The sequence below is a fragment of the Ctenopharyngodon idella genome, chromosome 9 (genome assembly GCF_019924925.1).
Source record: "Ctenopharyngodon idella isolate HZGC_01 chromosome 9, HZGC01, whole genome shotgun sequence".
Classification (NCBI taxonomy): Eukaryota; Metazoa; Chordata; class Actinopteri; order Cypriniformes; family Xenocyprididae; genus Ctenopharyngodon; species Ctenopharyngodon idella.
Window position 1 is genome coordinate 7175551 of NC_067228.1, and position 26248 is coordinate 7201798.

At 37.0% G+C, this 26248-nt stretch overlaps 1 protein-coding gene across 2 annotated transcripts in view; it reads left to right on the forward strand.

Annotated features, from left to right (window-relative positions):
- The window catches only part of cwc22 (CWC22 spliceosome associated protein homolog), a 120413-nt gene that overhangs the window by 54593 nt on the left and 39572 nt on the right, over positions 1–26248 (forward strand). The window contains exon 1 of one of the 2 annotated variants that reach the window (XM_051906851.1): positions 24170–24334. The exons of the other annotated variant lie outside the window; for it this stretch is intronic. Within the exon in view, the coding sequence (XP_051762811.1) occupies positions 24272–24334 (63 nt within the window). The 5' untranslated portion in view covers positions 24170–24271. Of the gene's footprint in view, positions 1–24169; positions 24335–26248 lie in introns of those variants that run through there. 2 annotated transcript variants of the gene reach the window in all.

Below are 26248 nucleotides of genomic sequence, written 5' to 3' on the forward strand. Positions count from 1 at the left end.
ACTATATTTTTGTAAGGGAAGATGTTTGTTTTTATTTGTGTTTTTTAATCAATTTAAATATGTGATGAAAAGTAAGGCCTAAATTTACCACTGAGGTACATTAAGAGCTTATTGCTTGGCAATAGCAACACAAAGGTCATGGGTTTGATCCCCAAGGACAAGCATGCTGATAAACTGTATATCTTAATGTGTTTAAAGTGTCTACCAAATGAATTAATGAGTAATTTAATGAGTTTGTTTTCCGTTTTCCGGTGCTAGAGTCTCCTGCTCTGTCTGCTCCAGAATAAATATTTCATAAGTTGAGGAGATATCCTTTTATATGTGAAATCACTTTGAAAGCCTCAACGGAACAAAAGTGATGTACTTTTTACACCCAGTAATGTATTTGGCTGGAGAAACAATGGATGCATTATACGGCGTGCCCCTGGAAAGGGGAAAGTGTGCTGGCTGTTGCATGCGTCTAGTGTTCGGTGTGGCACACGGTGTGTTGGAATTTGAGTTTTCTTTTTTAAATATTTAAAATAAATACATAAACATATTTAAGATTCTGCACTATTTCTAACCCACTTAACCTCTTTATCTGCAAAACATTTATATGCATCTGCAAAGGAAATTATTCTGAGAGATGTTTTGTGGTTATCAATAGCAGATAAGTAATCTCACTGTCCATTGTTCTTAATGGTTTGAATGCATCAGCTTGATTGATAAACTATTCAGCGGAAAGGTGTGTTAAATTCCCCTTTGTGTTTTTGGCGTGAACAGACATGCCGTGCAAAACATGAGCCAGGAGCTTTTCATCGGTACCCTTCTCACTTTCTCTGTCCCTCCCACACACACACACACACACACACTCAGCAGTGACTCTGGGTATTCACTGGTATCGCTGGCATTCAGAACTCGTCCTGCCCTCCTGTGGCGCTCATCTTGGAGAACTTCTTTTCCACCCTCTCGGTTCACTGTTTAACCTCTTTTTCTTTACACCTATTTGTACTAGACATGAATGAGTACATACAACTAACAGTATATATGAATCTCCTTTTATAGATGAAAATGGGTACATATTAGCTGGTCTCTAATGCTTATCAGGAACAGCATTTATTATATATATATAACTTTTATAACTAAATTAGTAATCTTTTATAACATTATAATTGTCTTTGCTGTCACTTTTGACCAATTTATTGCATCATTTATCTAATTTCTATTAAAAAACCATACAATGCTTCATGGGATGAGTTATTTGTTTTTTTATAGAAGTATTTAAACATACGCTCTTTTTTTATCCAAGTAATGTTTTGCTTTTAATCAAATGTAATGGTATGATTCATCTCAGTGGTTGGTTTGGCTTTGCTGAAGATTTTTTTAAATTCCCACTGGAGAAAATTAATGGGGAAAAAAATTACTTCTGGAACCAAAGCTGCTAAAAAAACCCCGAAACATTCACACTGTGTAACAAAAAAACGTCAAACCCGCTTGTAATTATGTTGTCTGCTTGCTTTTATATTTTTCTTATTCAGTTTTTTTAAAAGACACAACTGGTGGGCAAAGAGAAATTTCTCCAGGCTGTTTAAAGCTCATCTCATTTATTTCAGGCCAGGTGGCTGTCGTTGTGCAAATTCTGCTTTGAATGCATTATGACAGCCTACAGCGAGGTGTTTAATACTCTACACCTATTTTAAAGCTTACCTCAGGTTAAACAGATCAGACTACCCTGGGGCAATGCACTTCACTTAAAGATAGATTACAATGTGCTGTCGCTTAACAATGAGGATTTAGCTTGAAGTGTCTGTCTTTGTCCTTATCTCAATGCTGGCAGAGTCATGATAGTGTTTACTGGCTCGATTTATTCATGGATGAGTCACAGTGGCCATGCCATAAATCAGTACATCATATTTATGGTTTTAAATTTCTTTCTGTCTATCTATCTATCTATCTATCTATCTATCTATCTATCTATCTGTCTATCTGTCTGTCTGTCTGTCTGCCGTTCTATATATCTATTGTTCTATCCCTGTTGGACAAAAACTAGCCTGATCAGCTGAAAATCAGTATAAAGTGCCCAAAACCCCTCTCAAACAGCCATCAGATTAGCTTGACCATCCTGGGAGACCAGCAAACCAGCTTAAGCTGCGTTAAGTAGTTTTATTTTAGTAGAAAAACACATCGCAATGCCCTAACCGTTCAGATCACCTTAGAATATCAGGGCATCTATTTAAAATTCAATTCTTTCTTTGAACTACTCGAATATTACAAGGTTTATAACCTTCAAATGTCAAAATGATCTTCAAACTTCCAGGGAAGGATTTGTAAATCTAAAATTCAAGGTTTGTTTTGAAAAACCTTTCTAGTTGTATATACAAATAATATCCTGCCAATGCTGTGTTATTATGGTGGATAACTCAAATGAATCATTTCAAAGCAAATGTGTGTCTCATACACATCTAAAATTATTCTGGTGTAAGTTAATATCTCTCCTTTACATTTTTTTTTCTTTTCCTTGTTGGCATCCATATTTCCCTCTCTCAGCACAATTATCAGATATGGAAGTGAGTGAAACCTGATCAGCGTAATTAGGAGCATGTGGAGTGCTGAGCAAGCTCCAAAGAGAACCTGCACAGTTCACTCAAGCTGAGCACATTGTATGATTATTCCAAGCTCACTGCATGTACTGAGGCAATTAATTCCTGCCCTGGACACTTGCCGACAACATAGTGTTTGTGTTTAGCAGCTGTACTGAGATCTGATGTTTGAAAGAGGTGTCAACCTGCATTATAGCCTCAAGCTTCTTTCCTCATAAGGGGTTGGATGGAATGCACAAATGTGTGTACAATGTGCACAGTGCATGCCATTCAGGGTGGTATACCCATCTGTACAAACATTTACAGTTCTGGCAAACAGCTGTAGCATGTTATGTTTTGTGAAAGTTTGTTGAAAATTAAATATTTCACTCATAAATGCAAATATTGTCACTATTTACCCATCTTCATGTCTTTCCAAACCCATATGCAAGGGATAACATACAGTCACCTGGTCATTCTAACAAAATAAACCCTGACAGGGTCCTTTTTTAATACAACAGTTCAGGTCCTCAATTTTGATTTAAACTTTTTATGCAAATCTTTATGCAAGTTACACTAATACACCAGTAGGAGGTGACAAGTGACTTTTATGTGTGTGTGAGTCACTGAATCACAGTCGATGGAAACAAGTGACTTGTATGAGTGAATCATTGAATCATTCACTCAACTGATGTGTTTAAAAACAATGCATCATTCAGGAACAAAACAAGTGGCTTGTGTCTGAAAGCTTAAAAATGCTGCCTTCAAGGCATTTCAAGGCATGTCTGAATCCAATGTTAGCTTCACTTCCTGTCTACTGAGATAACTTAATCTAACCGATTTTTGAAGGCAGCATAGATGTATCCTTCACTGCCTTTGATATCCCACAATCCTGTGCGTTCCATTCTGTGACAGTTAAGCTAAAAATATAGGTTTGGGCTCAGTTTAGATGTAAATGTATGTTTTTGACCAGTGTTTTCCACTTTTGATGCAATTTCTAGTGAGAAATTTCTATTCTAGTAATTAAATATTTGCTTATCACAAGCTCTCTCTATTTTGTTGTAAATCATTATACTGTCCGAAATCAGTTTTGTGTTGTACCCAACTCTATCTCACGACCAATTCGTACGTATTTTACGAGGTGGCTAGATCGTACGAATTCGTGCAACCTCACACGTACGAATTCATATGATTTGTCTAAACCCCAGTGACGGGTAGGTTTAGGGGCGGGGTTGGGGTAGGTCATGCGTACGAATTCATACGAATTTGGCAACTCGTACATATGTACGATTTAGCAAAAAACATACAAATTAGTACGAGTGAGGTCGTACAAATTCTTACAAATTAGCCACCTTGTAAAATAAGTATGAATTGCCGTGAGATCGGGTTGGTTGTACCTTTGTGCGCAAACGCTGCCTGCAAAATGAGGGGGAGTAAATAATGACATTTCTGAGTAAACTATTCCTTTAAAAGGAAATTTTTTTTTTTTTTTCATGGACAACACTGATCAGCTATTGTTTCTTTATAGTAGTGTTGTCCAAAGCACCAACCGCGATACCAAGTCGGTACTGAAATTATAAAAATGTGACGCTTTGAGCGCTGTTGAGCAGATTCATAAACACCTCTGATTGGCAATTGTGTTCACATGCTCATCAGATATGTCTGTGATTGGCTACAATGATCAGCACTTCAAAAACCGAACGCTTACAGAAATACACGCGGGAGCATTTGAAAGCAGGCATCTATAACTGGACCGGTCCGCTGATAGACGCCTGCTTTCAAATGCTCCCGCTTTCAAATTCAAACACTTCCGTGTGTTTTCAAAGGTTCTGTGTGTTGATTATTGTAGCCAATCACAGACATATCTGATAAGTGCGTGAACACAAAGGCCAATCAAAGGTGTTTACGAATCAGCTCAACAGCGCTCAAAGCGTCACATTTTTAAAATTTCAATACTGACTTGGTATCGCGGGCGGTACTTTTGACAACACTACTTTACAGTTATGCAGATTTCCTGTATGCTGAATTTTATACTAGTCCTTCAAACTGTCATCAAATTTAATGTCCAGGTTAACATCCTCCAGCACATCAAATTCATCGATTTAAAATCCATGGTTTTATTAAAGATGTATTTGCATCAAATGCTTTCCAGGACCTCATTACATCAGTCATGTTTTTATAACAGTTGTTGCATTGATGAACATCTAAGTGTGAATGATTTAAGAGGTTCAGTGAGAAAACAGCATTTAAAAAGCTCCTCAGCCTGCTCAGTGATTTCCTTTAAGTCAGCTCATCGGGCAGAATCATCTATCAGCCTGTGTCGTCATAAGTGGATTAAACATTCTGTTCCAAGTCATTAACGCTATTATTCAAAACTAATGAAATCTATAGCCAGATTACTGTAATGCTTCTGAATTTACTGACATGAAATAAACCCCCTGTCACAACCGCTCAGAGCCGGGAAGCTAAAGCGGCAGCCCTGTCTGTCATCTTAATTATGCTGATGGATAGTAATGCACTTTGAGGGTGGTTGCGTGTCGGTTACGACTAAGATTGCCCCCTCCAATTACTCTGTGGTTATTTATGAAGATGATATTGATGAGGATGCTTATAGTGAGTAGATGACAAATCTAAAATTACCTCCGTCACGGATAATTACTGACCAGACACTTTTAACAGATTGTACTTGTTGAAATTCTGGGGTTGAAAATCTAATTTTAAACTTTAAAAAATTATGCTGATAACATACTCAGATTTTGTTCTGGCCAACTCGAGTGCTGCTATCGTTACAGCAAAACGTTGCACTTTTTAAGGTCCACAAGCTATCCTTGTGCTCTTTGATAATTGAACCGCTAAGCCTCTTGGTTACTGTTTCTAACGCTTTACAGAAAGGTCCATGGGAACAAACTGGAGATTTCTGGTTGAGAGCAGCGCAATTTTCATGTCAGCTCAAGTGGCATTTATGTGCTCAAAAAGTGGTTAAAATAGATGGATATTAAAATTATGTGGGCTGGAATTAAGTAAAAATCTGCTGTTTTTCTTTAAATAAGATAGTACACATTACCATGATTAACAACTCATGCAAAGCACAATTGAGAAAAACGCTTCCATATTCAACTGAAAAGACAAAATCCTTCATTCAAAAGCTGTTATAAGTGATAGTGTAAGTGAACACAACTGTTCCTAATGTATCTACAATACATTTACTATGGTAAATTATGGTGCATTTTATTGTATTACTATTTTTATTAAGTTGCTTAGGATAAGAGCAGAATGCCTGCTTACTATCTACAATTTATATTTTCTTGTGCATACATGTCAAAAGAATGTTTCACTTCTCATTCTATTTGTTGATTAATTTTCACGGACTCCAGCATATGTTTTGGTACTGAAGAAACCTTGAGTGACCCTTCAGAAACAGAGCTGCATTCTCTAGCACTCTGCTCTTTCTCATGTGTCAGGGTATGGAATGACGGGACCCCCATCAAGCTGCTTCTTCTAACCCTGGTTCTTCTTCTTGATGGTTCATGATGCCATTGAGACAGAGTGAATTCTTTTCAATCAAACCATTACTCAGCATTACACAATCATGGACAAAAATCTGTAAAGATCTTCAGGCATTCAGACGGGCACACAAGGGCCCTGTTGAATGCCAGAGGCTGGAGATCAGGGCCCTTCACTGATGAAAACAGAGCTTCAGGGCCAAATGATGATAACGAGCGGTTTTGGTTCCATTTGATGAGATTAAACTAATTTATTTGGCCGACATAAGATGGATTGAAGCCTTTGAGCTAATATCTGTTATTAAAAAAACAAATCCAGAAAATGGGTTTGGAACAGGATGAGGGTGAGTAGCCTAAATAATGAGAGAATTTTCATTTTGAGGGGAAATATTCTCTTAAAGTCAGCATGAAACGGAAGCTCTGATAGTCTTTTCAGTGTTGCCAAGTTTGCGGTTTTCCCGCAGAATTGGGCTACTAAGTTGTTGCCGTGGGTAAAAATGTATCCCGCGGATTGATTTCCACCCCCGTATGTACGATTTCAGCGCTCCAACACCCCCAAAACACCCCCCAGACATACAAATTCAGTGGAGAATTCGGCCGCCCGATGGAGAAAATCGCATTGGGTTGCTCTTTTTGACTGGTCATTAGGCTACTTTTGTTGCACAGACCAGGCAACCCTGAGTCTTTTCTTCCCTATTGTGACGTATATATGAGTGAAACAGCTTCTTGAACTAGAAAAAAATTTAGAGCAGGACTTGAGTATGTCCATCAGGAAATTATTGGATCGTTGTGGTTTGCTATTGGTCGATCACATTTGAGTGACAGGTTGTCCCGCCCTCTTGCCAGTAAACATGTCATGTGTTTTACTCGCGTTTTCACAGTTTCCACTTTTAAATCCAGTCATGCAGCCACTTTGCCACTCAGTCTGTGTTCCGGCGGGAAAGTGACGTCAATGCATATCCTCTATATATATTGCAGACAGACGTTGGTCACGGAGCACCTTTTACAATTCCTACCGAATCAAAACAATGAGCTTATGCTGCATTCACACCATAACTACCGTAATTAAGAGATGGCAACCCGTGACATTCCTCAGACTCTGAATTATGCATTTCCATGTCAACAGTATCAACACCGAAATGAATCTGCAGCAGTCAGTTACAAGCTCTCTAAGTTGTTTACGTTCATTATTGTAATATTATGTGCTTTGAGACATGAGGTAGTTTAACGCCGTCTGTTATGACGCTTTGCCGAGAGCAGCTGCATGTGTGCATTCATGTGTTTTGGAGGAGGCGTGGTTTTGGACGATTCCCAGATCTCCTACTGCACCTTTAACTGTGGTAAAATCATGGTAACCCAAGTCCTCAAGTGGCTGTTAATTTTGTAACATTTCTCTCCATTTGAATCTCCCTGAGCACACATTATGAATTAGACATCAATGGACCTTTTAAATTATTTATGATGAATTTTTTTAACATTGTGTTCATTGTCACAAGCAATATAGGAGGCAGCTGAGTGTCTGTTGCTGGATTAAAGCAGAGCTATCATCTAACCTGCTTTTGACTGGCAAGGCTGTGCTGCCTGAACAGACATGAATAGACACTTATATCTGTGTGAAAAAGCTAACTGCATCTGAACGCACAATGCAGATAAGAGAAGTCTCAAGGGCTTAACCGCAAAGATGATACTCCCTCCAGAAAAACCTTTGCTGGATGACACCACAAATTGTGTTAAATCATGTTTAATGAAAAGGTAGCTCCGCAAGGCAGTCAAGTTAGATTACATAATTACAGGAAACTAGGGCATCAGCACAGCAGTGGCAACACACACGGCATACACCAGGAGACAAACACCTCAGGGGATGAAAGGCCCAGAAAACAAACAATGATTTATCATCCTTTCTCAATATTGCTTTTCTTCTCTTGCCTTTGCAGATTTTCATTAATAATCAACATGAAGTCAAAACTGACCCTATTTACTGTCTTAATAAATGTCTCCAATCTCATTGTGTGCAATTTGTCTGTTAAAAAAAAACAATGTTCATAATCTTTCATCTAAATGCAATTGCTTCAGCCTCTGCAACATGTGGATGACATCAAGAAGCTTTTTTCTTTGCCGCCTCCAACCACCTGTCTCAATTCTGGTGGGTAGCGTCTACTTTCTCATGATCCAATCAATTCTCAAAGGGTAAAATTACAATTTTTCTATTTTTTTCTGTTTCAATCAAAAACACTTAAAGGGTTATTTCACTCAAAAGTGAAATTTCTGTCATTAATTACATGTCGTTCCATTCTTTGTTCATCTTCGGAACACAATGTAAGATATTTTTGATGAAATCCGAGAGGTTTCTGATCCCCAAGAGAAAGCAACGTAATTACCACATTCAAGGTCCAGAAAAGTAATAAAGAAAATAGTCTTAGCATTGTTAAAATAGTCCACGTGACTACAGTGGTTCAAACTTAATGTTATGAAGCGACGAGAATACTTTTTGTGCACAAAAACAACAACTTTATTCAAAAATTTCTTCTCTTCCCTGTCAGTCTCCTATGCTGTTTACGCTGTAAACACAGTGCAGCACTTCCGGGTTCTACATCAGAAAGCCGACTCACTATTGGCCGGCTCCTGCTTTAGCATCACACGCATGCATCGTGCTGCTCACGTTTACAGCTTTGGCCAATACTGAGTCGCGTTCTGACTGGGAAGAGAAGAAATTGTTGAATAAAGTCGTTATTTTTGTTTTGTTTTTGCACACAAAAAGTATTCTCGTCACTTCATAACATTAAGGTTGAACGACTGTAGTCACATGGACTATTTTAACCATGTCTTTATTACATTTCTGGACCTTGAATGTGGCAATTAGCTCAGAAACGTAAAAATGGTACTTCATGACAAAAAGGTTGCAGACCCCTGTTTTATAATATATGAAAATGGAAAAAAAAATGCATCAAGAGTGTCACTTTTGTTTCGACTTTAACTACTACTAAAGCTACAGTTTAGCTACTCAAACTGACCCATTTCAACAGCAGTCTGATGGTTTTACATTACATTACATGCCTATAGGCATACACATGCTCTGTTTCACAGGAAATGCAGATCAAGGCTTTTATTTTAAAAGCACTCCGTTAGATTGAGCTTTCCAATCCCCTGTGAAATTGGCAACATGAAGGTGGGCAGGTGCTCTCAAATCAACCTCCCTGCTGCTTATACCAGCTTAGACCCCATAATGAGCTGATGATAGACATGTCCAACTACTCAGAGGGGTATAATCCCAGTTAGAATTGGATAAATTAAGCTCTCACAACGGTCTCTCTTCCATTGCCCACTGTTCCCATCAGGTTTTCCTCGGCTCAGGTTTTCTACAATCTACACTTGCCTGTCATAATAACACGATTAGTCTTTTTTTAGCAAGTCGTAGGTGTTCTTTGATAGTTATGTGTATTTCTACTGCCTCTTTGGTCCTCGAATAAACAATCTTCACAAAAATGAAAATAATTTACTCACCCTCATGTTGTTGCAAAACACGTTAAACCAAAAGTCAGTGCTGCTCTTTTCATACAAAGAAAGACACAAAAAATGTTGAGTATTCAAAGGTTCAATGACCAATGCATTGCATTATTTGTAGCACGCTTCCTGTCCAATAATTGCAATGCACTATGAGCTTTGTTATTTTTGATAATAAACAAAAGCCACTTTTTCATCTTCAGACTAAACCATTCTCATTGCTTAACCGTTCCATTCCGTGCCGGTCTAGCCCAGCCGGTATGTTTTCCAAAGCCGGTATGTTTGCTAATTTTCCACGGTGGGACTGATAACAGAGCTTTTTAGAATGTAATACAAATGCGTCAGCCATTGCCTTGGTAATGCAAGAGTATGAGATGTAAGAAGCAACCGTGTTATGAAGGATGATCAGATATTTCTATTATTAACTTGTTTACTTAGATCAAACGGGGCAGTTGTGGCCTAATGGTTAGAGAGTTGGACTTGTAACCCAAAGGTCACAAGTCTCAGTACTGGAAGGAAATGTAGGTGGTGGAAGTGAGTGAATGAAAAGCGCTCTCTTCCACTCTCATTACCTACAACTGAGGTGACCTTGAGCAAGGCACCTAACCCCCAATTGCCGCAGCAAAAAATGGTTGCCCGCTGTGTGTGTGTGTGTGCGTGCGTGCGTGTGTGTGTGTGTAATGCAGAGCACAGATTCCGAGTATACTTGGCCACATGTCACTTTACTTCACTTCAAATAGCACACTTATCCAGTTACAGAGAAGCTGGTAAGTGACAAATCTTGAGTGGTGACGTCACTATTCCACCAGCACAGTTCACAGTTAAGCCCAGTACAGACTGCACAATTTTAGCAATTCTATAAGATCATTACAACTCAAACTGTGCGACATGAATCTATTAAACTTGGGTACGACATGCATGTAGACTGTATGATGATGACTTCTGTTGACTCGTAGGCTACAATGCAAGTTTCTATAAAAGAATAAAAGGTCATCAGTATGCGCTAGTGGTAAACAAAACACCATGATGAATCACACTTTGGCAGTTGTGGTTTTTATGCGTGCTTAAAAAAGAGGAAGCAGCGAAAGGGAAAAGAGCTTGAGGTAAGCAGTTTTAAGTTGTAGCGCCATGTCGCGTTGATTTCATATCGCATTTTTATTGGCAGGTCAGTAGATGTAGGTTGTAGGAGCAAACACACTGTGCGATGGTCATGCTGAATTTCTGACACTGTCAGAAAATTACCGTAGGCTGTCTTTGGTCGCAAGACTGTGACAATGGCCGTCTTTGAACCTCTCACACTGTGCGACATAGGACCACCGATTAGAGCCACGATCACAGAAATCACCACGATTGTTTCATGATGGCAGTCTTTCGTCTGGGACAGCCGAAAATCATGCAGTGTGTCCTGGGCTTTAGCCAACCATGCTGGGAATTCCTAACCAAGCTCTAGTGGAAATATAGCTGTAAAAGTTCCTTACCGTTCTTAGAACCGTTCGGCCCGACGGTGGAAAAGCGGTCAGAATCAAAAGTCAAAAGTCTCAGATTTCAAATTCTGTCAAATGTATCATCAAATTCAAACAATAAATGCTGTTTTGATGTTCTTTAGTGTCGCGTGACAGATCGCTGTCGCCACCGGAGCACCAGTAAACTGATCATCTCTCCTTCTTTACTACTAGTTATACCATAAAATAAAGAGGAATGAACATCAGCAGGTATGTTAAAACAGCTTGTGAATAGTCAAAGAAAACGGCCATAGTTCGTTAGTTAGAAAAAAATATCTAGAGAGGAGCATTTTGCTAAATATGTACTAAATTATAATCATTATATATTTAAAGGGGGGGGTATCACACACAGTTTCTGCCAATCTCATGTTAATCTTGAGTACCTATAGAATAGTATAGCATCCTTCATATTGCTGAAAAGTCTTTAGTTTTATCATATTTATAAAAGATACATACGCTGTACCAAGTCTTTCCGAAAACAGCCAAGCGCCTGGAGGCGTGCCGTGTGAGCGAAGCTAAAGAGTGACGAGCACGCGCAGCTTTTGCGTAGCGATCATCTGCAAGCTATCAATGGTCAGCTAAACAACTGTATTTAAACACACACAATACACCATCGCATTATCCCTGGATAACCTTTGAATCACTATAATGAATATAGCGTATAGTGAATGATGAATAATTAATTTATGAATTCACTACGTTGGTGTTGTTTACGTTATATGCACTTAGGCGCCTATTGCCAACAAAACAGACATTTGAAGCAGTTTTACTCACCACCTGCGGTTCCGACTCATGACCGGGATCATTATCGCTGTGACTGCTCCATCTTTCAGTTTCAAACGATCTGTAAATCCAGCGTAGAACTGGGCCTTGTTTATGAAACCATAAGCACCGATCCTGAGGGCTCGAGCAGCCACGGAAAACATAAGATATTCTCCATTCATTTTAACCAATAAAAAAGTGATTGCAACTATCAGTTTCTATGGTTATTTTAATAAAAAATATCGAGAGCGCATCAATGTAATGCGTGAGCACAAATCTCTCAGCTCCACTGAACACTGGGTTCATTGGGAAGCAAGGTTATCTTTCCCTTACAACCAAAAACACCTTTCTTTGATTTCATGGTCTAAAAACAACGTGAGCAAGTCCTGTGCAGGGCTGCCGACAACTTCTGTAAACCCGAACGAAGCACGTTGATGGGCATGCTCTTGCTCTCTCACTCTGGTCGACGTGTGCGCGCGTGCTCTTCCGGGAGAAGTGCCCGTACAAGGAATTACGACCTTTCTGATTCACACAGGCACATACTCGAAAAAAAGATACCGAAATTTAAGAGGATTTGGAAGAGTATTTTTGGCACAGAAATACTCCGTCATACGTCCAACTCGTGTTTTGAAACTTTGGCCAAGTTTAGAATGAGAATCCAACTCTTTAACAGTGTAAATAAGTCAGAATGCTTATCCCCCCCATTATTTATGTATTTTTGAATAAAACTGTCATAAGTACAAGTTTTTAAGAAATCTACCTTTTTTAATGTTTGTATACAAGTCTGTTTTTGTTTGAGTGTTGATTATGAAGTATAGAAAGTGAATTTAATAGTTTGGGGAAAAGAAAAAAAATCAGCGTCGAATTGAGAGCTTGTGAATCAGAATTAAATTGTGAAATCTGCATCAAAAACCAGCCCTAAGCTTACTAATTATCATTATGATTATTATTTTTATTATTAGCTTACTTTCATTAAATTATTTGCAATTGATGTGATTCACATCCAATATTAATCAGTGATTGATTATTTTATTTTGCACATGACTTTATGAACCACATGGTGTCTTGTTTCGGATCCAATCCTCTTTTGGTCTCAGTCTTGGCCTGGACTCGAATGAGCTGATCTTGACTATACAACAGTGTTCAAAAAGCTGCTGTTTCCTGAATTTAATTAAAATATCTGCTAAATGTCGGCTTGTTCCACCCACAGTTTCACCTCCTACTGCTTCACTTCATCATGTCCTCTGTTCATTTAGAAAGAAGAGAAGCACTGCGGTTGCTCACAGAGTAGAGGTAGACTTCTAAACAAGCATTGGTATTCAGTTCAGATAGCAGCTGCATCCCCTCTGGTCCAATCGCCCACTATTCAATTTATACAAACACAAGGTTGCAGGGGTTACAAAAATTGTCAGATCTCCTGCTTCTCAAACACAGCTTTGTCAGATGTAAATGACAGACCGGCATTAGATGTCTGCCTCACAGCATCACGCATCCAGCAGCACCTCTTTCAGATGCTGTGATGTTTAATGGAGTGTAGAACATCTCAACAGGTCGCTCAAAGAAAAGCATTGTGAACTAAATCTTGGGGTGTGTCTAATCTCACATAGATGGAGGTAGATATGGATTATTGACTAAATGGCAAGTGGTCTGTCTGACTTGTCTACACTGATTCTTAGCCATAAACTGCCCACTTAGAGACCTTAGAGACAGTCTGACTGACATGTAAAGTAACCAGCCACAGCTCATTTTGATTTTATGTGTTTTGGGTTCCCTAGTATGGATTCCCTTCCTGGAATATATTATATTAAAATAATTTTAAAACAAATACCATATTTTCTAGGCTGTAATTCACTTTTTTATTATCTCAAACATGCCGCGAATTATATTCCAAGTGACTTATATGATGCAGTTAACGTCAAGCACACAAAACATACACAAAGAGCACAAATTTGGATTTGTGCCAAATGCAAGAGATACATGTGTTTATTTGTATAGTGCATTTCCCATTCCCAGGTAGTTTCAATTTTGCTTTATATAAATAAAGTTTAGGCTTGGCGTTGTTTATAATGAATGCAACTATAATTTTTCATTCCTCTACTGAATACCGTTAAAATTTAAAAGATTTGTTGTGGAGAAAGGGGAACTAAAATACACATTTGTAGTGTTTATAATTTTTGTAAAAGTTTTGTTTGATTTAAAGCTGCAGTGCGTAATTTTTTTGGGGTTAAAAATGATCCATAATCAATTTTTGAGCAAGTACATAACCAGCCAGTGTTCAAAACTATTTCCTAACTAATGTTTTCTAATCCAGATTGTACTGGTGTGTTTCCGCGGGAAATTCGAGCATGCAGCCGTTTGTCTTTGCGTCATTACATCACGTCTGTTTACATAAGGAGTTCCAGCTAGTAGGCTATATGACATGTGGAGGATGCTGCAGGTAATGGATCATTTATAGCCTTTTCTCACAGCAGCTGGAATAATTAAACTTTTTGATGGTGGATTTTAATCCAGAAAGGTCCAAATGACAATCATCAGTGACAACTGGAGATTCACCCGTAGTCAAAAGCAAAAGACTTCGGACTGCGGAGTGGCTACAGAAATTGAAATCTGCAGATAACACTAATACACACTAAATACACATAGTCACACAATGCTGATGTTGTTAACAATTTGAGAACAAAGTATAACAATAATAATAATTTGCACAGTTTGACGTGATCCGAGCTAAGCGATCGTTAGATTTAATCACCATTGGCAGAGTGATTTATTGTAATGCTTTTTTTCTCAGTTGGTCAGAACAAAAGTGGCAGACATGTTACTTACTTGTTCAGATGACATTTTCCAGTGAAAATTCTTATTTTGGTCATACTTACAAGACGTAGAATCTGTGATTCCGAAGTACAGTATCCACACCAATGTGTTGACTGACAGCAAACATTAGATTCATCCACTCTGAGAAGCCATGCCGATGCACAATCCACGTAAAGATGATAATTCCACAAATAACTCCAATTGCAGGTTTCAAACAGAGATGGCGACAAAGAGGCCAAATTTACGGATTGCAGCTTTAACGGTATTTTACATTATTTTTAATGTAATGATAAATTGTGATGTGTGACCGATGCGACCAACACGATCTCATTCTGATTCGTAACTATTTTACATTTTAGTGAATTGGTGGCTAATTCGTATGAATTCGCACAAACTAATGTGTACCTTTTCATGCGATTTTCTTACATGCGATCTTACTGACAGTTGCTTACTTTTTTTTTTTTTTTTAAATCTGTTTTCGTACAAATCTTATTGTACAAATTCATATGAAATTGCCCCAGTGCAACTTATTTTCCACAAAATATGGTAGATCTATAATAAATATTATTATATATAATTATAATAAATAATAGTGTGGCAGTCTCAATTAACGGTTGTACAGAAAACACCAGGAAAAATAGCGGGAAAAGTGCATTCTACCCATCTAAAAGTAATAATACAGATTATTTCACAGATGCGATTTAGAAAACAAAATGAAAAATTGGTAGGGTAGAGTGGGGGGAAATGTCCTCCTTAAGGACTATGTGATTTTTTTCTGTGAAACAGAAGTTAAATGTGTCTAGAAAAGTTATCCTAGTTTTCAGTGACAATGACATAAATTATGAACCAAGAATGAAAAATGTCCAGACTTTTCATGTTATTGGATTTTTAACAAAAATTCAATTTGTACTAAGGGGGCGTTTTGCCCCACAGGTGGTGTAAAATGCCACCGCTCTGACAAAGCAGTTTGCTTTAAATGTTTACACCAAAATCAGAGTACAAGCAATTTTAGCTTAAATTTAAAAAAGATAAATATGAATATTTATTAATGAACCATTCTGAAAATCAACCTATTTGAAAAATATTGTTAGCTAATGCTAACTGGCTAGCTAACTAAATAGCTGATGCTAACTTGAGGTAATTTTCAAATATAAAGTCCAAATATTTTTGTTAAATTACATTTGATGAAAAAAAAAAAAAACAAAGTATTTGATGTTCAGAACATGGTGCTGTAAATACAGTAATTATGATGGGGGTTTGAAAAAAAAAACTGTGATTCTGAAAATATGATTATATTTTCCTTAAATAACATGTTCTTCCTAACTACAGGCCTTACTATTCTCATATCATATATAACTGTGATATTCTGTAAAACAGCAAGCTTTAAAACACCTTTTTTTCTTACTGTCAAAAATTATATCACTTAAAAATCAGTGAAATCTGTTTTCTCTCAGGTCCATCGCCAGTGTAAGCTTCACGGTGAATACTTCGACATCACTCTCGTCAGTGTAGTCAAGCAACAACAGAAACGTATCTTGACTTTATCTAGTGGTTATTTTGGGAAAAACAGTAGGGGGCATTTTACCCCAAAGGGGTGTTTTTCCCCACTCTACCCTTCTAGGCTATATAAATATAAATATAAAGTAAGGATATAAAGTACTTTTGTGAGCAGTAGGCATCAGGCAGTCACTGAACGGACAGAGATTATGTTTTATGCGGCTCTTTCGATTCAGAGCCGAGATGTACTTTTCATGGAACACCAGGAGCATGTCGATCAGTTCCTCTGTTGGCTTTGGGAACCCCAGAGAACCGTTCACTGGGATGGAAACCAACAATCACATTGTGTATCATGCCATTTACTTACTTTGAGAGCTCATCTCTCCCAAAGGCTCACCGTGGCTTTGTTCCAAAACCTACTGAGCTGCCTTGCTATCTACTGCCTATTTAAACAGCTGCTGTTTAAGGGAACATCCTGACTTAAACAGAACCTCGGAAGCGACTGATTTGGAGCACTCTACATAGGGAACAACACATACAATTAGGACACAGGACATTAACATGTTGCTAAGTTAATGATGTAACACTCTCTAAGCGGTCTCTTAGTCTGGGACTAGGCTTAAGCCTTGTCTGTGAAACCGGGCATAGGTTTTAGAGACTCTTTCTGACAGTCCAGCTCTTCTCTGTTCTCTCTATACTGCGATATCCTCTTGTTATCCTTCCTGTCTTCTGTGGTGAAACCAATACGAGGCCTCTTTGATTTCACATTCAAACATATAAAAATCCGAGCTGTGATAACCTACCCTCTAAACAATATTGTGTCTCATAACATCATGGCAGGAATGTGGTAATGGCTTGAACCTGTGTCAGTTAAACCTATTAGTCACACTTAATGGAACAGAAAGGAGATAAAACAGGGGAATCGTTTATTCATATCCTTCGCGGACTAGATGAAAAAAATCCAAGCTCTTTTTATATTTGATTTGACTATGTGATATTGCATTTGGAAAGCAGCCAACCCTTTCTTTTTTTAATATCCATCTCCTATCTATGTTTGCAGTGCTGTGAAAGCATTTCTGCAAACATCCTGTGGATATTTGTTCTGGGTCACATTTTGTGACTTCAGCTATTGTGTCTACATGGTGTGCTGTAAACTGTGAAGTCACTGGTGGATAGGCGTGAGTATACAATTTTGAATCTGTTAAGGCTGTGTCATAATGTTTCTGCCTTTATCCAGACTGCAAGTATTTGCTTGGCTATATAATATTTTGTGTATTTTCATTTTTATACTAACAAACTGCTTTGACTTTTTAAAAGGATTTATTACATTAGCGTTGCATTTCTTCACAGAGAATTGGCAATTGAGCACTTTCCCTCCAAATTCATTAGCCTACTCTAATGTGTCTGGATGTTTTACTTTTTGTAATTCCCACTAGAGCGAATTAGGTGCTTAAGGGCATGTTTACACTATGACGATGTACTAAAAATGAAAAAGTTTGCGTTTTTCTCATACAGAAGGCAATGCTGTCAAGACTATCCCAGTTCACATGGATCCACAAAAACGATTAAAAACGCTATATTATGCTACCAGGCCAGTAGTTGGCGATGTCACTTTGTAAAGAAACACTATATGCCTAGAGACTGAATGCGCATGACGTAACCATTTTCATAAATTTGCATTTTTGTAGTATCAAGACAATAAAGGTGCTTTTCCACTGCATTGTACGGTTCGGTATGGCTCACTTTTTGACGCTTTTCCACTGCATGGGATGGTTCGGTACGGAACGGTACGGCTCGTTTAAATAGTACCACCTCGGTTGAGGTTCCAAGTGAGCCGTACCGATACTAAATGTGACGTGTAAACACTGCAGATCACTGATTGGTCAGAGAGAATCGTCACTACCAGCGTCATTGGATTTGAAACATGAGACACCAAACCCACTAGATATAAACAGTCAGTAACAGCCACCGCAGAATCATTTGTTCACGAAACAGCTCGCTTTAAATGACCGTCGCATGCAACTTGAAAAAAAGAAATGGCTGTATCGTGGTCAGTAGATGAGGTGCAGACTCATTGGTAGACGAGGAGCGCATCCACGGCAGTAGAGGCGGCGCAACTAAATCAGTCTATAATCCCACCCACTTTGAAGCCGTACTAAACTGCAGTGGAAAAGCAAACCGAAGTAAAGCGTGCCGAGCCGAGACAAGACAAGTACCACGCAGAGGAAAAGCGCTCATTTACATGACAGGGGGCCTGAAAACGCAAACTTTTGAAAATGGGTTTCAAAGTGGAAGTTTTTGAAAACGATACCGTTCCCATCTCCGTGTAAACTGCAAAAATGCGATTGCCGTTGTCCTGTAAATTAACTTATAAAAAGTTTCGTTTTTAGCTAAAAACGGTGTCGTGTAAACAGCCCCTAAAAAAAAACGTGAATTTGTGAAAACGGTAACACCATAAGCATGCGTATTACCTGTTCAGTTTATAGGAGCGTAGGTTTTCTTTACAAAGTGACATCGCCATCTACTGGCCTGGCAGCATAATGCAGGGTTTTTAATCATTTTTGCAGATCCGTGTTAACGGGATTGTTTTGACAATGTTGTTGACTGTACGTGAAAAACTCAAAGAAAAAACGTTTACGTTTTTAGTACGTCATTGTCGTGTAAATGTGCCCCAATTCTGTAAATCAAAATACACCACCGTTCAAAAGTTTTTGGGGCGGTAAGATTTTTTAAAATGTTTTTGAAAGAAGTCTAACACACCAAGGATGCTTTTATTTGATCAAAAATACAGTGACACGGTAATAGTGTAAAATATTATTACAATTTAAAATAACTGTTTTCTATTTTAATATATATTAAAATGTCATTTATTTCTGTAATGGCAAAGCTGAATTTTCAGCATCATTAATCCAGTCTTCAGTGTCACATGATCCTTTAGAAATCATTCATGCTGATTTGGTGCTCAAGAAACATTTCTTATTATTACCAATGTTGAAAACAGTTGTGCTGCTTAATATTTTTGTAGAAACAGTGATAATTTTTTTTTCATGATACTTTAATGAACAGAAAGTTCAAAAGAACACCATTTTTTTGTAACATTATAAATGTCTTTACTGTCACATATAATCAACTTAATCCACCACTTTCTTTCTTTAAAAATAAAGTACTGACCATTTTTGAATGGTGGTGGAATTTTCTTTTTCGATTGCTCAGTGTATAAGCAATGAAATTATATTCAATATTTGTTTTTGCTCTCCAATCGATTCAAGTATATTTCTCAAAATACATTCAATGCACTTTATGCAATGGTAAAATGTAGCACATCAGCTCTTTATGGGGATACATTAAAGGAACGTACATTATATTGTTTGTTTATCCAGTAGTTCACATTCAACAGCACTTAAGGAACATTAAATGTGATGTAACTTGTATTGCAAGTTCAGCAGGAGCTTTAATCTTTTGTCTGCTGCAGTGAGCAGCTCTGTGCCTGCTGCTTCTGATGGCTCTGGATAGAATGAACAGTCTTTACATGTTAAACATAATATGACACAAAGTGAGGCTGCCTGTTCAGGGTCAATGACAGGATACTCATTTGACTTACTGAGTTATTTAAATTACATTAAAATACAAGGCAATGACTTGAATGCTTCTTTTCAGTAATGAATGTTTTCAACTGATGAATTAAACTTCTGTTTTGATGTTTGGCGATTTTTGAAAGCAAACGTTTGAGCTTTATAAAAGCTTTAATAGAGAAAACTTTCAATAGAGAAAACATTTATTACCTTTTACTGTTACACCACTTTACATTTTATTTTATTTTAAAACTTTAGTAACAATACAAAGATTACACTTCAGTTAAACTGGATTTTTATAATAGAAATCTCAAGCTCTCTAGAGCGTGTTTTGAACATTTTCAGTTAAAGTTCATTTTCACAATACATTTCTTTTAAAGCAGCTTCACAGAAAATGCATGTTTCAGTGTTACAATCAGGAAGTATTTTGTTATCAGCCAGAGATGAGTGCATCAACTAACGTCCATATATGGCAGTGATATGCAGCTATAAGATAAGTTATGTGGTTTTGTGAGCATCATGTATTCATTTATTCATTGTGTATTGAATACTGTCGTTTTAATATTTTAATTGTTTAAATAAACTGTGTACTTTGTTTCTGCTCTAATTTTGAATGAGATGTATGAAGTCGAGTCAATGAATAGTTTGAAGTACCAGTAGAGGGCAGTGTTGTCTTTATAATCGGAGATTCAGTTCATGCGTATGAAAATAGAGGGAAACATTTGAACTCACATTGGTTTTAACTCACTTTAAATAATGAAAACAATTTACAGTACTACCAAACTGTGACCACTAGTGAAAATGCTTCTATTTTGCATTCTTTTTTTAATTTAATACAAAAAAATGTCTTTACAAATTTGTATTATCATCAGCATAATAATTTGAGTGAAAAGTTATTTGAAAATATAACTGAAAAAATAACATTATTTCTTTATTTTTTTTTATAATTTTTTTTTTTAAAGGAAGCAAGACCTTATATGTAAATACTTGAAAAATTGCTTTATCTGTTGTCCAAATAATGGTTTGAGGTTTTTGTTACATCGGTTTACTCAAATTATTATGTTGATCATGATTTTTTTTATCAAATAAAATGTTTTTTTTTTTTTTTAGATGAAATTTTTGGCATTTTTGCCTTTTGTAGGACAGTATGTAGACAGGAAGGGAGGAAAAGAGAAGGGGGGAGGGGATCGGTAAAGGTCCGCGAGTCTGGACTCCAACTCGGGTCGCCCAAAGCACAACAGCGCTATATTGGCGCGCTTCCCACAAGTCTATCGACACTGACCATGTTAATATTTGTTGAATAGAAGCAAGACTTCAATTAGTGTAAATAGTTAATGAATAGTATCTGTGTCGAAAAGAATGGTTTGAGATTTTTGGTACATTTTTACTTGTTACATATTACCCTTTACTGTTATGTGATAAATTATTTAGTTGTTTTACTGTATACATTTTACCAAAAAATGTGACTAGTCCCTACAGCAGTCTTCTATGCCCTCTCCCACACTTCATTCTGTAATATTCAGTGATGTCTCGAGTAGCCTGAAGCCTGGCACAGATATTTTATGTCCCTTGACATTCACGCTTTTGCAGACTAAGTGCTTTGAGAGAGTCAGAGGTGGAAATAACAACAGCAGCAGGGAGGCAGTTCAGGTCACTTCACAACGGACGTGTCGTTTCAGTTAAAGAAAATGTCACATAAGCCCTTAAACAAAAAAATGAGGGAAAATAAACCCCCTCTGGGATTAAATATTATTTAAACAAAACCACTATCTTAACCTTTACTACCCAAGAGCTGGATGGGTCAGGAATGCTACATGTAGTTGTTAAATGTTCATGAATAGTTTTTCTTTGTCATTATATTATGTGCACATAAATGCAGCTTGTTTACAGTGTCAAACACATGGTTTGAAACCAGGTATTTTTAAAAGCACAAGCTATTCATGACTCATGCAGTGTGAGCAGAATGATGTTTCTAAGAAAACACACAGACGCTGTGCTTACAGAGCCAGAGACTGTGGTTAGTGTCAATAAACGCACAACTTTTTCAATGATTCATGTAAACAATTAAATTAGATTATATTAAATTCAACTTTATTGTTATTGTGCAGAGTACAAGTACAAGCATAGAGTACAAGTACAGAGCCTGCGGAAAATATGAGCATTGTGTCATGGTCTATAACTAAATTACACTTTCTCTTCTTGGATATACACAGCATTGTTCTGTTTTGCTCAAGGGACTTTTTCATGTGCCTTTATTATGAGAGAAAGGAAATTAACCAGGTCAGTGATGCATCTGTGGGAAAGCACTTCCTGATGTGACCTACAAAAATAGAACTGAAAAGGGCATTTTATAGGATAAATACTTCACTGCAATTTATGCATAATAGCTTAAAGGTTAGTTCACCCAAAAATGAAAATAATGTCATTTATTACTCACCCTCATGTCGTTCCACACCTGTAAGACCTTCGTTAATCTTCAGAACACAAATTAAGATATTTTTGTTGAAATCCGATGGCTCCGTGAGGCCTACATAGGGAGCAATGACATTTCCTCTCTCAAGATCCATTAATGTACTAAAAACATATTTAAATCAGTTCATGTGAGTACAGTGGTTCAATATTAATATTATAAGGCGACGAGAATATTTTTGGTGCGCCAAAAAAACAAAATAACGACTTATTATAGTGATGGCCGATTTCAAAACACTGCTTCATGAAGCTTCGGAGCATAATGAATCAGCGTGTCGAATCATGATTCGGATTGCGTGTCAAACCGCCAAACTGCTGAAATCATGTGACTTTGGCGCTCCGAACCGCTGATTCGACACGCTGATTCATAACACTCCAAAGCTTCCTAAAGCAGTGTTTTGAAATCGGCCATTACTATACAAGTCGTTATTTTGTGATGTTTTTTGTCGCACCAAAAATATTCTCGTCGCTTTATAATATTAATATTAAACCACTGTACTCACATAAACTGATTTAAATATGTTTTTAGTACATTAATGGATCTTGAGAGAGGAAATGTCATTGCTCCCTATGTAGGCCTCACAGAGCCATCGGATTTCAACAAAAATATCTTAATTTGTGTTCTGAAGATTACCGAAGGTCTTACGGGTGTGGAACGCCACGAGGGTGAGTAATAAATGACAGAATTTTTATTTTTGGGTGAACTAACCGTTTAATTATTCATTTACAATGGAGAACAACATATTCATGTTTTCTTTGTACTTCAAAAAAGGAACATAATCAGTTTAATGTGAATAACGTTCATAATGTATGATTTGTCAATTAGATGATTTTAAAGGAAAAGTTTCAAATCATAAATTATAACAGTCAATTACTTTTTAAAGGGATTTAAAGTTCACCCAAAAATGAAAATTATCCCATGATTTACTCACCCTCAAGCCTGTATATGACTATCTTCTTTCAGACGAACACAATATGAGATATATTTAAAAATATCCTTAGTCCTCCAAGGTTTATAATGGTAGTGAATGGTACCTCAAATTCTGAAGACAAAAAAAAAAGAATCCTTATGACTCCAGGGGGTTAATAAAGGCCTTCTGAAGTGAATCGATGCGTTTGTTTAAGACAAATATCCTTATGTAAAACTTAAAGTAAAATAATGAGTTTCTGGGCATACGTCCAAAAAGCGTTAACTTCTGTGACGTAGTACGCTATGCCATGACGTACAGCACATTGTCATGTCATTGTGTAGAACGTCATGGCATTGTGTACTATGTCGTGGAATTTAATGCTTTTTGGATGTACGCCGAATGCATATGGTTGTCGCACTGGAAGCTTGTTATTTTACTTTATAATGTTTTAAATAAAGATAATTAAGGATTTCATTTTTGGGTGAACTATCCCTTTAAAAGGCATTAAAATTTCTTTGTTTTGGGCTTGTGCTCTAACCTACTTTTAAACTCCCCCATAATAAATGGATACAAATTGTAAAAAAAAAAAAAAAAAAAAAAAAAGAGAAGAAGAGGAAATTTTTATTTTATTTTATTTTATTTTGTTTTGTTTTGTTTTGTTTTGTTTTGCCAGGAAAGTGGCAGGACCAATTGAAGATTAAATAATATTCACTTCACGATTGGTTTGGCATCAAATATTTATTTATTTATATTTTTTTTTTGTGGAGAATTTGGATTAAGAAACTCCACACTACACCATAAAAATACACTAACAAATAAATAAATAAAAAAATATTTGTTTGAAGGCTGTTCTAAGATATTTGATAAATGAATATTAACACAGTTGAAATAGTCACCAGTGCCACTAACTGAGAAATCTGACATATACATCTCTCATTAATCATTCAATTTCAGTTACTTTTCCCTGGCCTGGACAAAACATTAAATTAGCCTCAAGACATTAATATAATGTAAAATAATATCAAGACATCTGTTTCCTGGAGCTTAGTAGTTTTTTTTCCATCAGTGATAATCATCCAGCATATGCTCAGTAATGCAGTGTGACTGTTGACGAAAAACGCGTTTCGCTCCTCTTTGGAACCTCGCGGGCATCCGTAGCATCACTTCCGGAAGACGGCGGGAAAGATGGCAGCCGAGTCAAACGAGTCCGAGACGGCATTGAATATGAGTCCTACATCCAGAGATGAGGTAGGGACATCATCATTCTACCCGCGTTTAAACACTAGCATGTATGTGTTACTGCTCAGGACAGTTTAAACCGGGTTATGGATGTGTTTGGCTGGGTTTTACGAGGAAGGCCTGCACACATGGAGCAGATGGCGCTGCTTTTTATTCTGTTTGAGATCAGTTGTGTGTAACATGGCTATAAACACTGACATAAACCAATAATAAACTCTTACGTTGTTTCGTACAGTCATTTATGAGTCTCTCAATTCTCTCTAAAGTGAAATTAGGTTTCCTAGACTAGCTATTAAAAGGACAATGTTATAAGCAATAACGTGGTCAAGTCACAAAAACAAATATTTTCAGACATGTTCTGTGTTTTCTAGAAAATGCTAAGCAACGTATAGCCAGCTTATTTATTAAGCAGGTCTAATTATTTCATGTATAGTGGAAATTCATTTGAAAACAATCAGATTACAAGCATAGACCATTATGGAAGGATAATTGGTCTTTTTAAATTGTTCTCATAATGCAGGTTAAATTTCATTATGAGAAGATCCATTTATGCATTATTATATTTATGCATGCATACGTTGTTATTTTCCTGGCACTTCTCCATGCATTGTTTCATTTAGTTAAAAACCTTTTGACTAGACAAAACTCACTGTTTGCATGTGAATAATAACAAATTTTGACTGAATTGTCCTTATGTGATCAACAAATTACAGAATGCCCTTAATTTAGTGTTTTTTTTGTTTGTTTTGATTTTGCTTGTTTGTACACTTTATTTCAGGGTCCACAGTGAGACCATCTTATGTCACTTCATGACTATGTTTGTGCCACAGTAACAGTACACTATAGTGCAAAAGATTAAGGTTATTAAAGGGTTAGTTCACCCAATAATGAAAATTCTGTCATTAATTTCTCACCCTCATGTCGTTGCAAACCCGTAAGACGTTCGTTCATCTTCAGAACACAAATGAAGATGTCTTTAATTAAATCTGAGAGCTTTCTGTCCCTCCATAGACAGTCTACGCAACTACCACTTTCAAGGCCCAGAAAAGTAGTAAAGACGTCATTAAAGTAATCCATGTGACTCCAGTGGTTTTTATGAACCGACATGAGTGCTTTGTTTGCGCGAAAAAAAAAAAAGAAGCAGCAAACAAACACCTAATTTACCAACTGATTTGCAAAATATTAATCTCCAACATGACATTCTTATGGGTTTGGAATGACATGAGGCTGAGTACTTAATGACAGAATTTTCATTTTTGGGTAAACTAACTCTTTAATATTTTGAAATAAGTCTCTCATGCTCACCAAGGCTGCATTTATTTATTTACAGGGGAAAACGGCGATAATGTAAAATATAATCATTCTTGTGTTGCAAAGCCTAATTTTCAGAATCATCACTTTAGTCTTCAGTGTCACATGATCCTTCAGAAATCATTCTAATATGTTAATTAGCTGCTGAAGAAACATTTATTATTACTATTATTATTATCAATGTTGAAAACTGCTTAATATTTTTGTGGTGACTGTGATACATAGTGGCCTTCCAGGTGCAGGTTTGGACACCCCTGGTATAAACCATGATCCAGCTTTTGATTATTTGCTATAATTGTTTTGTTTACTCCTGCAATAATATCATTGGCACCTAAAGAAACTCCAGTCTAGCTTTTATGGGTTTATGTAAAGTGCTGATATGGCTCTCATTCCCCTCTCTCACTTATCCTTTCTTGTTGTCGGACAGGCACTGTGTTTCTGAATGATTTATTCCTCGAGCGCTCAGCATTCTCAGTGTATGTGTAACTCTGAAATACCAGCCTACCTGCTGAATGGCAGATCCGTGTTTGAAAGACCAGTTTCCCATAAGCTTGCAGAAATCTCTCGAGTCGCCCACTGTGTACGGCCTGGGATTAGGCTCAGTGGGAACAG